Source organism: Myxine glutinosa, chromosome 11 (assembly GCF_964187855.1).
Source record: "Myxine glutinosa chromosome 11, kmMyxGlut1.1, whole genome shotgun sequence".
NCBI lineage: Eukaryota > Metazoa > Chordata > Myxini > Myxiniformes > Myxinidae > Myxine > Myxine glutinosa.
Window position 1 is genome coordinate 19,221,540 of NC_136271.1, and position 14,370 is coordinate 19,235,909.

General features: G+C 42.4%; 1 protein-coding gene across 1 annotated transcript in view; it reads right to left on the reverse strand.

Annotated features, from left to right (window-relative positions):
• LOC137436088 (CUB and sushi domain-containing protein 3-like) overlaps positions 1 to 14,370 on the reverse strand; it is a 1,358,203-nt gene that overhangs the window by 456,594 nt on the left and 887,239 nt on the right. The window contains exon 30 of the mRNA XM_078786463.1: positions 5,202 to 5,396. Coding sequence (XP_078642589.1) covers positions 5,202 to 5,396 — 195 coding nt within the window. The remainder of the gene's footprint in view (positions 1 to 5,201; positions 5,397 to 14,370) is intronic.

Here is a 14,370-nt window from a genome sequence, read left to right on the forward strand (position 1 = left end):
ACAGGTTGCTAAAAAAGCACTGTCCCCCAAAAACGCGACACCAATCATATTCTACGTTTTGGGTGATGTGCGTTTCCTGCAGTAAAAGTACATCGACATTTTTGCGCCGAAACAAACTTTGCACTTGAGCTTGGCGGTTTGGGTTTGCACCTCCAACTTTAATGTTCAAGGTGCCAAAGGTAATTTGCTTCATTCCTTATCAAAAGGTTTGATTGGGTGTTGTGAAATCTCAAGACTGGCTTTTGTAATAAATTTCCTGAGTCGGTGAAATTGTGACCTTGTTAGTGGAAATTCTTTGCCCTTTCTTGTTATTTCCTTTGCTGATTGAATAAATGAACCTAAATCAGGAAATGTATCCCTGATAACTACATTTCGCTGTCTGTAGGTTTCATTCAGAAAGGAGAGTACGAGTTGAGGAGATATCATTGGCTGACTCAACTGAGACTGAGACAACTCGGGCACCTCCTCATCCTCATCAGATTCCGACAAGTCTGACAAGGTCCCTCCAGGATCGAGGATGTCGGCCTCCGTGGTCACTATGGGAATTGTCAGTATCTCTGGGGATTCGCTGGAGAGCTCCACTGTGCAATCCACAATGCCATGGTGATATTTGTGCTCGTTAGAAGTTGAAGCCTCGGTTTCATCCTCTTGTGGAGCACAATCTACCGAATCGATGAGCGACTCGGTAACACAGTTTTGAATCCGCATCGGTAGAGCAGCACTGTAGAGGGATGAGTCAGTCACTGTCTGCTCGTTCACAGTGACTGATGTCAATGATCGTAATGGTTCGTTCGAGGCTTTATCAACGTATTCAGCATTGCAACTTATTTCACCCATATAGCAATTTGCGTCCACAGAGTTTGTACACAAACTTTCAGACATATTATCCTCAATTGCAGCACCCGATTCACCATCCTTTTTTTCAAACCCGATGGAAGCATGAGGAACACATTGAGGTGTGTGTTCAGCTACACTGGCCTTCTCCAAAACCACCTTTTTTGGATTACTGGTAGAAAAATTATCAACCGACGCCCTTCGTTTTTTAGAACCAATAATAGGGTCCTCCTCCATTCCTTCACTACATGAGGGAATCGCAGCAAAGGTTGTGCGAGTTGGGGTCGCTTCGGTTTCTGTGACAGGAAGTGAAGTGCGATCGTTTTCTAGACTCGGGATATGCACATCGATGCTGCTATTGTTCGTCTCACTGCATGAGGGAACAGCAGGAACCGGTAAACTCACAGGATTAACTCCAGTCGGGTGAATAGGAACACGAGTATTATCATTTTTACAATCGGTGTATGCGTGGCCATTTTCCCCACACTTTGAACACGAAACCTTGGGACAAAAACGTTTAACGTGACCAAAGGCTCCACAGTGAAAGCACGTTAGTGAGGCTGACGAGGCGTACATTTGATACTCCCGATCGTCAGATTTTACTTTAAATGAAATATTTAACCCTGTATCATCACCACGATCGGGAAGTACCATGTAAACTTGGCGACGGAAACTCATAACGTGTTTTATCCTCTCGTCTCGGCTCTTCAGAGGGATCATGGACATTCTCGACACAGCTGTTCCATAACGAGAAAGGACTGACATTAGTTTGTCGTTTGATATAAATGGTGGTACGTTTGATACAACGATTTTCATCGCTGGAGTATCCATGGGGGACGCTAACATAAAAACACCACCTTCTGTGGTTAAACCTGCACTCACGACGTCGTGAACAAAGTTTTCTTCGGACAGGAAAATAACAACTTTTTGATTCATTCGTGAGGCAGCTCGGACATGCTTGCACCCGATTATTTTCCCCACTGCGAGTACCACATCCTCAGTGAGGACTCCTTCTGGTGGAACACACACAAATGCATGCTTCCTCGTTAGGCTATCGAACGCCTCTAACCAAGAGCGTGCATTCGCCATACCAGCGAATTCAACACCCCCCACTTGTCCGAACCGGACAAGAAGGTATCAAACCTAAATAATCGAACTAAAGTAAGTAATAAACGTGCATTATAAGCACAAAAATGGCTTACAAAACGCCGTCAAAGCCAGTAGGCCGCACCCAAAATGGGCCCGCTCTCAATCCTCTCTCTCTCGAAGACAAAGGTGTAGAACGGATGAAAACAAAATGCCAAAGTACACAGGATAGGAAGGAGAGGGAGGGGGGGCAGGGGAGGGCAGGAGAGGAGGAAAACTCACAAAGAACTCACTACAACACAGAGCAGTTGCTCACAGCCGCCATGACGCCACGCCCACCACAAACGGCCTGCAGGGGGCGAGAGAGAGAGAGAGAGAGAGAGAGAGAGAGAGAGAGAGCGAGCGCGAGAGTGAGAGCGAGAGGGAAAGAGAGAGACCAACACCAGAACTAGAAATTCGAAATGAAAAAATTAAAACAGCATTGCTGTTACACACAAGGAAACCAGACACAAGCATAGGGTACTTGACCAATCATGCCGATGCCAAACCTTCTATGGCAGCTCCTTCTGATCAGACATGGTGAACAAGACTGTACATAATAAACTAAGTTAGGCCTCACAATCCCTGTGCAGTGTTAACACGACCTCTTTTGATCAATAAACTATCCCTTTGTGAACAAAACCTAAAACCTCATTACCTTTACCTATAGCTGCCTGGCAATGTGCTGCCTGTTTAATCCCCATATATATTACCACCCCCAGATCCTTATCCTATGTCACATAATCCAACCTTAACTTCTATATTATGCAATCTAATTCTTTCCATTATTCTTGATAATACTCGACACCACACAGTTCCTCATATTGAATTGAACCTGAAAATAATTTTGCTCATGAAATGAGAACATCCCTCTGCACTTTCCTGAATCTAATCATCACCCTCTCCTCTCTTCGCTATCTACTTCACCCCTAAGCTCTGTATAACCAGACAATTTTTTAAAATCTACTCTGAACCCCATTTTCAAGTGATTGATACACATTGCAAACAGTAATGGTCCACGTGAACGTATGCCTCTACATGCAGCAACTACATTGGGTGCATATGTACCACCAACACCCCAAGTCAGCGAGAACACAAACTACAACAAATAAAAGCTTCTGCTCCCAGAATCCACGGCATCAAAAATATACACTGAAGCAACCAACCACCTAGTCAATTACAACATACACCACTCAACAGCAAAACATACACAAAATGGACATATATGCAGGTTGGGCAATTGTGTCTGAATGGGGTAAACGCCATAGCCACGGCACGTATAATACCTTATTTAAGAGTTCTTGTACAGGGCTCGTGGAGGTCTCCAAATATCGACTTTCACGCAAATTCGATTTATGTACATTTTTGTTACACAAATGAATGGTGTATAGGCTCAGAGTCACTGGTTGGGAAACCGAAAGCAAAAAAAAAAACAACCAATATAACCACAAACTATTCAGTCAATTCCATACAATGTGTAATTACCTTTCAATCCATTTACTTCACCAAGAAACCTTAGCAGCCTTAAAAGTTTGTGACTAATATGCGGACTTGGGGTTGGGGGGAGGGAAGGGGTAGGGCAGGTTGTTGAGGACTTGAAGAAGAAAGGGGGGATGGAGGATGGAGAGCTGGGGTGGAATAGGGAGGGGGAGGGGTGGAATAGGGAGGGGGAGGGGTGGAATAGGGAGGGGGAGGGGTGGAATAGGGAGGGGGAGGGGTGGAATAGGGAGGGAGAGGGGTGGAATAGGGAGGGAGGGGGGTGGAATAGGGAGGGAGGGGGGGTGGAATAGGGAGGGAGGGGGGGTGGAATAGGGAGGGGGGGGTAGAATAGGGAGGGAGGGAGGGAGGGGGGGTGCAAAGAGAGAACAGAGAGCTGGCAAAGGGGGTAAGGGGAGTTGGGATGATGAGGGGGTTGGAAGACTTGGGGTTGAGGACTTGGGCCTGTGAAGGGGGTGAGGGGTGAAGTGTTTTCGAAGACATGAAGAAGAAAGAGGGTTGAGGACCTGGAGTCATAGTCCACATCATGCAGAATTTCCACAGATCCCTGCTGTTATGCTGCAAGAAAACATGTCCGGTAAACTCCAAAAAATATTCCACTCTATTGGGAACCAATCCCCAATTACAACAGCCCGGTCGGACCGGGTTACCTGCTTGTATATCTTTTGCCAACACTTTGCTACAATAAAACCTTCACTATGCTGTTTCATCAAGCTCTGAACACCAAACCATTTATTACCTCCGTCACCAAAGGTGGATGGAGGTTATGTTTTCACCCCTGTCTGTCCGTTTGTCCGTTTGTTTGTGAACAAGATATCTCAAAAAGTTGTGGACGGATTCGGACGAAATCTGGCAGAGATGTAGCGTATGTGGCAAGGACGAAATGATTAGAGTTTGGTGAAGATCCGGATTCGGATCCGGCTACTAGAAATTTTCAATGATTCTTCACCATTGGGAGATAGGGCCAAAAACGGTACATAGCAGGATATCCCAAAAGGTTATAAATGGATTTGGACGAAACTTGTTGGACAGGTTGTGTGTGTGACAAGGAAGAATCTATTAAATTTTGATGAAGATCTGAATATGGATTCGGATATCAGAATTATTTAATTGTTTAAGTGATTCTTCACCATTGGGAGATAGGGCCAAAGACAATACATAGCGGGATATCTCAAAAAGTTATGGACGGATTTGGACGAAACCTGTTGGACAGATTGTGTGTGTGACAAGGAAGAATCGATTCAATTTTGGTGAAGAGCTGGTATAATTTTTCAGTGATTCTTCACCATTGAGTGAGTGATATGGCCAACCAGGCGGAGGTATGCTCTCTACTGGGTGCCGCTCTCCTTTGTAATGGTTCATAATTTTTTTATTTGCAATTATTTGGTGACAAACAATATTAATACGTATTCTCTGTCATTAGAGGATGTGGAACAAGGGGATGTGAATGGGAAAATTCTCCAAAGTTGTACATCATTCATGTCGCATTCTTTTCAAGAAATAATGTATCAGCAAATGCAAAGTGGACAAAAAGCACAGCAAAAAACCACATTATTGCTGTACTCCGAGGCCCTTGGAATGAAGTCAACAGCAGGTGGTTGTGCAGCAGGTGTGTGAATGTCTCTGCAACATAATATTCAACTATAATTACTCCCCACCACTCGAGATATTGTTATGCTGTGGTGACATAAGCCAGGATTGTGCAAGGACAATGACCAGAAGGCTCTCCGTAAGCAGATCCTTACCTACACAAGTTGGTAGTGGTCGGTTCCAGGAGGGACGGTCACCGTCGCCCAAGACACAGACCATGGTCGAATATCCCTGGAGTATGTAGCCGGGCTGGCACGAGTACGTCACTGTAGAGCCGAGCTTGAGGTCAGAGCCGAGTCGGGAACCGTTAGCCACGTGACCAGGACTGAAGCAGGCCTCGCGTGGTTTCTCTGAGGGTCATAGAATAGGTAACGCACAATGTTACCTGTTCTGTGTTACCTATTTGGCCGAAATTGGCAGCAGAAATGAAAGTGTGATGACCAAAACTGGGATAATTTGCTCTTTACCAGTGAGTCCAAGTTTGAACTGTTTGACACTAATCAAGAGCAGATTGTTTGACCTTATTCACACCAACTTTACTCTCTCATCTTGAAAGTAAGATTAAGGTTAGTGGTTTTAAAATACTAGGGCATGCCCGTACTATATATATATCTAAAATTATATCCCCCCCCCTCTATTTACATGAAATGGTTTGGTCCATTCGCAAAGCCAAAGCGAACGGCTTGCGAGTACGGTGACAATCCCCCCCCCCTCTATTTACATGAAATGGTTTGGTCCAAAGCGAACGGCTTGCGGAGTTTGGTAAAGAAATCGCCATAGCTCGGTAACTACTTCTCCGATTAATATGAAACCTTGAAAAGGCACATCCTCGGGTCCCCAGCAATATACCTGGCAAGTTTCAAGTATATCGGACCCGTGGTTGTCGAGAAACAGCGGTCACAGACAAACAAACACACAGACACACAGACACACAGACACACACACACACAGAGATTACTGGAATTATAGATAGATACATACATACATACACATATATTATTTATTTCTTTATTTACAATATTGAAAATGATTATGGAAATGGAAGAAAAACTCTACAAAATGCAAATGATAGAATCACATCTAATTTGTAAAAATGAAACGATTCAGAGTACAGTCATGTGTTGATATCATACACTGGGACTAAATGTCACGCAAGCAATCAGAAAGGGAAAAACCTGCAGAAGGACTACAAATGGTCCACCGTCAATCCAATTCTGGCGAAATTACCTAAATCCAGAAACACTGTTCACCTACACTCATTTGTTCCTCTTTTTCCCCATCTGCAGAACTAAATCCCACATTCTCTTCAATCTCATTCTTCCCTCCAGGTCTTCAGGACAGCTGAACACCACCATCTCAGATCGTCCCCAATCCAAAAGTAGAATCTTTTCTACCCTCGTTAACCCCAACCAAATCCCTTCTCCTTCCAATTTCCCCTCCTTGGAGTTTTTTTTCTGTATCCATCTTGTCCAGCCCGGTGTTGGCTTAGCGGTTCGGGTGCCGGCTTGGGATCCTAGGATCCTGGGTTCGAATCCCGGTCGATCGTTGAATTAACACCAGGGGGGTTGACTCAGCCTGTCATCCTTCCGAGGTCGGCAAATTGAGTACCAGTTCACTGGTAATTCCCTGTGTGTTGCAAGAGGCGACCAACAGGGTTGGCGGCAGGAAGGGCATCCGGCCATAAAACATTGCTTCAAAAAAAGGGGACCACGGTGCCCGAAAAAGGCCAACCCCTGCTCTGCGGGGGAAAAATGGCCTCTATAGGAGGTTCTTTTTTTCATCTTGTCCATCCCTTGCATCATCTGCGTCCATCTTGTCCACCCCAATCCATGCATGTTGCATCCTGTTTTTGTCTGTTATGTCCTGATCTGTTCAGTGTACTAGTACTAGCTCTTCTACGAGCCAAGACTACGTCTACAAATAAGTACAAGCGGTGATAATTAGGTAGTTTGGTGAATGGGTGGTGAATACTATGTCTGTTGGGTAGAAAATATCACATGACAAATATAAAGAAATCTAAATGTTAGCTAGTGAAGACTTCTCCAGGTTGCAGATTGCGGCCCGACTACATACAGTATTTCGGCAGGAGCCGAACGCAAGACTGAGGAGGATACGTGAAACTGGGACTGAATGAATGAATGAATGAATGAATGAATGAATGAATGAACGTTTTAAGGCCATTTTCCCCGCTAGAGAGGGGGTTAGCCTTGCGGGCCCCATGACAATCATGGTTCCCTGTTTGAGGCAATGTTTTTATGGCCGGATGCCCTTCCTGACGCCAACCCTTGGTCACGCTCTTACGATGCGCAGGGATACGGTGTACCTATTCTAAACCGGGGTACACACCGGGATCATTCATCCCAGCAAGCTGGTACTCAATTTGCCGACCTCGGAAGGATGACAGGCTGAGTCAACCCCCCTGGTGTTAATTCAGTGATCGACCAGGATTCGAACCCAGGATCCTAGGATCCCAAGCCGGCACCCTAACCGCTAAGCCAACACCAGGACTGTTGATTGTGAATAGAAGCTATGGAGGAAGAAAGCCCAAACTCTCCAAAAGTTATTCTGAGGACCTCAGGATATGTTATCTATGTGATAAACGTTGATCCAGTTCAGAACTTGCAATTGACCGACCTGAAAGAGCGTGTGATAATGTTCATTCAAGAACAACAAGGTGCACACTAGTGCATAGTTAACAAGGTGGAAAAGATTGTGGTTGCATCCATCTTGTTCATCCCCTAGTTCTCATTCTTCACCAAATCCCTGATTTCTCTAAGTCTCCCAATATTTCGTCCATCAACCCTGCTGTTTGTGTGATGCACCCCAACTCCCATCACTTTCTCCCAACTATTATTTTCGTTCAATTTCATCCTGATCTGTTCTGTGTTCTAGCTAGCTCCTCCACAAGCCTCAACACTGTCTACAAAAAAGACCAAACTCTCAAAAAATGATGTTAAGTACCTTAGGGTATGTTCTGTACGTAATCGAAGATGATCCAGTGGAGATATTGTGAATAAGTTTGCTGTAAGTGGTTTCTTGTGGTGTAAAAGGTGTAAACGTTTCTTCAGGAACAGTAAGATGCACATTAACACAAAGTTGTCTCAATGAATATGTAGCTGTCCAAAAATATTTGCTGAGGAGAGGCATCCAAACAGAAAGGCTGAAATTAGCAACAGAAATGAAACAATGAAACGACCAAACCAGGAAGGAGATATTATTTACATATGAGTCCAGGTTTGAACCACTTGGCAATAATCATTGACAGTTTCTCTGAAGGTAGACTGAGAAGCAGTATAACAGAGAGTGTAAAACAACTACAGTGAAGCATGGCGGTGGATCAATACGAGTGGTGAGGCTGCGTCTCAGCCGAAGGTGTCGGACAAATAAAATGAAAACTCCACTGAGTGTCAACAGGTGCAAGCAGGTTTCAGATAGATCATTACATTTCTTCAGGAACACAAGTTATTGGGCAGGGCTTCATCTTTCACCATGACAATGACTCCAAGCACACAGCCAATGTTCTTAAAAACAATCTGAAAGGTAAATAAGCTGATGGAGCACTCACAAAGATGTCATGGCATGCAAAAAGTCCTGAGATGAACATTGTTTAGGCTATATGGGATTATTTAGGTAATGAGAGTCAAATGGCAAAAAAACACTTAGGATGATCCGGGAAAGTGCTTCAGGATATTTAGAACATTCAACAGTCAAACAATTGAGAAATTATACGCGAGCATGAAAAATAAGGTACGATGCTCTCATTGAAGCAAAAGGCTCACGGAAGCCAAACAATAACAAGCGTTACGCCTAGGTCCCCCGTCGATGAAGTGATGTGAGTTGACAAAGTGGAAGACGCAGAAAACATGCTATGATATGATATTTCGCTCACAAGGTTCAGACATACATGGAGGCGGCCATCTTGGATTTTGACGTGGCGACCCAATTTACAATAGCGTTCTTCCTTGTGCCTAGATACACCCAAACACCAGATTAGAAGTTGGTACCTCACGTATTTTTCAAGATATTCCGCTCACAAGGTTCAGACATACATGGCGGCGGCCATCTTGGATTTTGACGTGGCGACCCAATTTTAAACAGCGTTCTTCCTTGTGCCTAGATACACCCAAACACCAGATTATAAGTTGGTACTTTGCTTATTTTTCAAGATATTACACTCACAAGTTGCAGACATATATATGGTGGCGGCCATCTTGGATTTTGACGTGGCGACCCAATTCATAACAGCGTTCCTTGTGCCTAGATACACCCACACACACACCAGATTAGCAGTTGGTACGTCGCTTATTTTTCGAGATATTTCTCTCACAAGTTTCAGACATATATGTGGTGGCGGCCATCTTGGATTTTGACGTGGCGACCCAATTTTCAATAGCGTTCTTCCTTATGCCGAGATACACCCACACACCAGATTAGAAGTTGGTACTTCGCTTATTTTTCAAGATATTCATCTCACAAGGTTAAGACATTCATGGCATCAGACATACATGGCGGCGGCCATCTTGGATTTTGACGTGGGTTGCACCCACACACCAAATTCGAATGCGGTCCTTCGCTTATGCACGCACGCACGCACGCATGCCCGCACGCACGCCCACAAACACGCACGCCCGCACGTACACACGCACGCCCGCACGTACACACGCACGGAGGGGAAAGCCATAGTGCCCCTTTCGCTACGCTGTGCGACGGGGGACAATTAAATGAATGTTCAGTGATTTTTTGTACACCGCTCTTTTCTTATTCCATCTCCAGGTGTTGCATGAAGTCATCGCCGGGCACCGAAGGGGCAGCGGCGATGACTCGCACTGAAAGGGAGTACTCAGTTTTCACTACGTTTGTTTGTTTGTCCGGGCGATATCTCAGCCATCCTTTGAGCTCTGAAGCTGAAATTTGGGCACAATAGTGATCACGTTATTTGGCAAAAAACGGTATTTTAAATTTTTTTTATTAATAAATTAATTGATGAATTATTTAATTATTATCGATTAATTAAGTACTTATTTATTTTCTTTCTCATCTGGGCAATATCTCAAGCACCTTTTAAGCTATGAAGCTGATATTTGAACACGACAATGATCAAGTGATTTGGCTGTAAAATATATTTTTGATTTATTGATTAATCAATTAATCGATTGCTTATTTAATTTTATGATTAATTATTTCATTAATTTTCAAAAAGTTACAGCTTCGGATGAAACGGTGGTAGTTTAGGTATGAATCACTGGAATCACTGGAATCACTGGAATAAGAAATTAATTATTTTACGATTATTATTTAGGTATGAATCACTTAGGTATGAATCACTGGAATTCAAAAAGTTACAGCTTCGGATGAAACGGTGGTCGTTTAGGTATGAATCACTGGAATCACTGGAATCACTGGAATAAGAAATTAATTATTTTACGATTATTATTTAGGTATGAATCACTTAGGTATGAATTACTGGAATTCAAAAAGTTACAGCTTCGGATGAAACGGTGGTCGTTTAGGTATGAATCACTGGAATCACTGGAATCACTGGAATAAGAAATTAATTATTTTACGATTATTATTTAGGTATGAATCACTTAGGTATGAATTACTGGAATTCAAAAAGTTACAGCTTCGGATGAAACGGTGGTAGTTTAGGTATGAATCACTGGAATCACTGGAATCACTGGAATAAGAAATTAATTATTTTACGATTATTATTTAGGTATGAATCACTTAGGTATGAATCACTGGAATTCAAAAAGTTACAGCTTCGGATGAAACGGTGGTAGTTTAGGTATGAATCACTGGAATCACTGGAATCACTGGAATAAGAAATTAATTATTTTACGATTATTATTTAGGTATGAATCACTTAGGTATGAATCACTGGAATTCAAAAAGTTACAGCTTCGGATGAAACGGTGGTAGTTTAGGTATGAATCACTGACATCACTGGAATCCCTGGAATAAGAAATTAATTATTTTACGATTATTATTTATTTATTTTAATTACGCAATTAATCAATCAATTATTCCTCCCCTGTCGTCTCTACGTGCTGCACGGTGGCATGGCCGTGCGACGAAGGCCCCCGGGCAATGCCGCACGCTGGAGGATAAGTTATTTATTTATTTGGCATGGTGTACTTTGAATGTAGCGCTTCTTGTTTTTGCATATTTTCTGCAACAATGCATTGTTTATGTATTATATACATCTTTCAGTTGAAAGTAATCATTATCTGTGCATACAGTAGATGGGGTTTCATAATCATTTCCAATATTGTATATATTTGATGTTTTTTTCATTTTACCTGGGGGTTATAGATGTGAGGAAAGTTTTATCAAAGTAGCACAAATAACAAATGAAGATACATTTTTATAGATCATGAGGAATTTCTCACGACAAAGGTCACTTGGGGGAACAGAAAAGTCACAACTGACACTTCCAATAATTTTAGCAGCGGGTGACAAGAAAAACTCATACCTTGTGATGTGGCTAAAATGTTACCTGCTCAAAGTTCAATACATACACTTGAGTTTTCAACGTTTCTGTGAGTGTTCCTGGGAATCACAGAAAAGATGAGCACACGTTTCCAGTTGTTTCGAATGATGCGTTTGCACTCAATTACTGTCCACCGACACGTCGTCTCGTTCACTATGGTGCTTCCAGGATTGTTTTGGATGTGTGGGTGCTATTTTGGAAAATCATGCTTTAAAACCCACGAACACATGCTTGCTGCGTTGTGCTGAAAGCTAAACATAAAGCATGTGGAGTGCAAAATGTGCTCAGCTTGTTATGTAGTCGATTATCTCGAACATTACAAATGGCCTTTCACGTTGCGGGGAAATAATCCTGCAGCTGTTACAATCAAAATGAAAGGTGACATTTGCCATTCGCCAGCGAGAGGGAAACTCGTTGAAAAATGCACTCGACAAAGCCACTGATCCTGCATGATGTTTATTGCATGATCCTGATAGAACGACATCTTATACATCTTGTGCACGATTTCATTTATTGTGTGTGCTTTTCTTTTTTTAATTTAAAAAAACGCCTTTTTAATTTTCTGACATTTGTACAATTTGTTTTTCCCTTGGAGGTTGTGGGTTACGATGTGTAGATGGAGGTGGAAAAAGTCTGATTTCATGCAATTTAATTCCAGGCCATAAAGCAAAAAAAGGTGAACATTTTGAAAGGGGGTGTAGATTTTCTACACGCACTGTGTTTGTGTGTGTCTGTGTGTGTGTGTGTGTGTGTGTGTGTGTGTGTCTGCGTGAGTTTGTGTGTGTGTTTGCATGTGTGTGTGTGTTTGCGTATGTGTGTACGTGTGTGTGTGTGTGTGTGTGTGTGTGTGTGTGTGTGTGTGTGTGTGTGTGTGTGTGTGTGTGTGTAAATGGGTTTGTGTGTGCGTTTGTGTGTGTGTGTGTGTGTGTGTGTCTGCGTGAGTTTGTGTGTGTGTTTGCATGTGTGTGTGTGTTTGCGTATGTGTGTACGTGTGTGTGTGTGTGTGTGTGTGTGTGTGTGTGTGTGTGTGTGTGTGTGTGTGTGTGGGTTTGTGTGTGCGTTTGTGTGTGTGTGTGTGTGTGTGTGTGTGTATGTATCTGGATTTTAAATGCTGTCCACACTTGTCTGATTATTTACTGATACAGCTTAAGCCTTTTAAAGTGTGCCAGAGCAATATGTTATGACAAATCGCAGACCAGAGTAATATGCCATGTTATAATACTGTTTATCTTCTCCTTTTTTATCTAATAATTAAAGCCATTCTTCTTCTTCATTTACCTATTCTTTTTCACAGAACCCAACATTGCTCTCTTTATATTTTCGTGAACTACTTCGTCTCTCTTAATTATTTTCGGTTGGTCAGGTTAATATAATTGTTAGTGGATTACTTTTGAATCGTGAATGATCTATTTTCCACCAATATTTTGCTTTCTTTCGTTTATATTCAACATAACAGCGTTGTGTGAGGCCTACGCTCAGATAGTCCACTTCAGTGCCTGCCCCTATTTTAATTTTGTTTAGGTGGAAAAGTTTCCATTATTATGGTTAATATTGTTTGAATTATGGGCCGACTCCCCTGCCTCGCACCTTTCTCAGTTTGACGCAATGGAAACCAAGGCATCACTGGAATCTCCTGCGATGAAGTTGAGTCTAGACTACATCTCCCGATTTTTGCAGGCCACAAATGGTCCACCATCTACCCCTTTCTGGTGAAACTACCTAAATACAGGATCACTGCTCACCTCCACTCATTTCTTCCTCTTTTTACCCACCTTTTTTCCCACCTGTCCCACAACTTCCAAATCCACTTCAATCTCATTCCTCCTTCCTCTCATTCTCATTCAATCTCATTCATCAATCTCATTCTTCTTCAAGACAGCTGTTCACCACCATCTCAGATTATCCCCGATCCAAAACCATGATCTTTTCTACCACCAATTACACCAACCCAAACCCATCCCTTTCAAATTTCCAGTTTTTCCTTCCTAAGAGTTTCCTTCTGTATCCATCTTGTCCACCCCTTATGTCCTCCAATACCCCTTATTCTTCCCCACATCCCTTATTTGTCCAAGGCTGCAATTGGATCTGGACCTCAACCAAAATCTAATCGGCTTGTTCTCGTCATCTACCCAAGTCATCCACCAAATCCATCTATAACTTTTTGATATTTCAAATCCTCTTCAATCTGGAATCTAAAAAGCAGCAGAAACTAGTGAAATCCTCCAGTATTAAAGGTAAGACAAAATTCTACTCAATAATTATGACAACCCAAAAGTCATATATGGATATCTTTTGTGCAAGAACATAATCATGAGTAGATAATTAACATCTTGCACAGGTTTCTGACACAATATCTCATACTAATAATAATAAAAATAATAACAATAAGAAGAATAAGAAGAACAAGAACAAGAACAAGAAAGCATCTCAAAATGCAAAGCCTGTCCACGTCCACTTTGTACTCTAAATTTGATGAAAATGACAGTTAAAAAATTGGACATTTTCCTCATTTTGTTTTCTCCATTTCTCCAAGAGGAGTGTGATCCTGTTACAGAAAAAATCAGCACAAGCCATATGTCAAAAACAGAAATTCAAACGGAAATAAAGAAGATGACAAGTCAGGAGACGACGATGGTTCACGAGCGAGCGGTATTCAATGACAAAGGACGGACTATAACCGAAACAGGCCCGGACAGGCCAGGCCAGGCCCGAAAATGTCAAAACGAAGGTTACTGACCTTGAAATGAGATATAAAATAATGTATAATCAGTTATGAGGTTAGTTAGCTACACAATTCCGAAAATTCGGTGAAAAATGAAATGGAAAAAAAA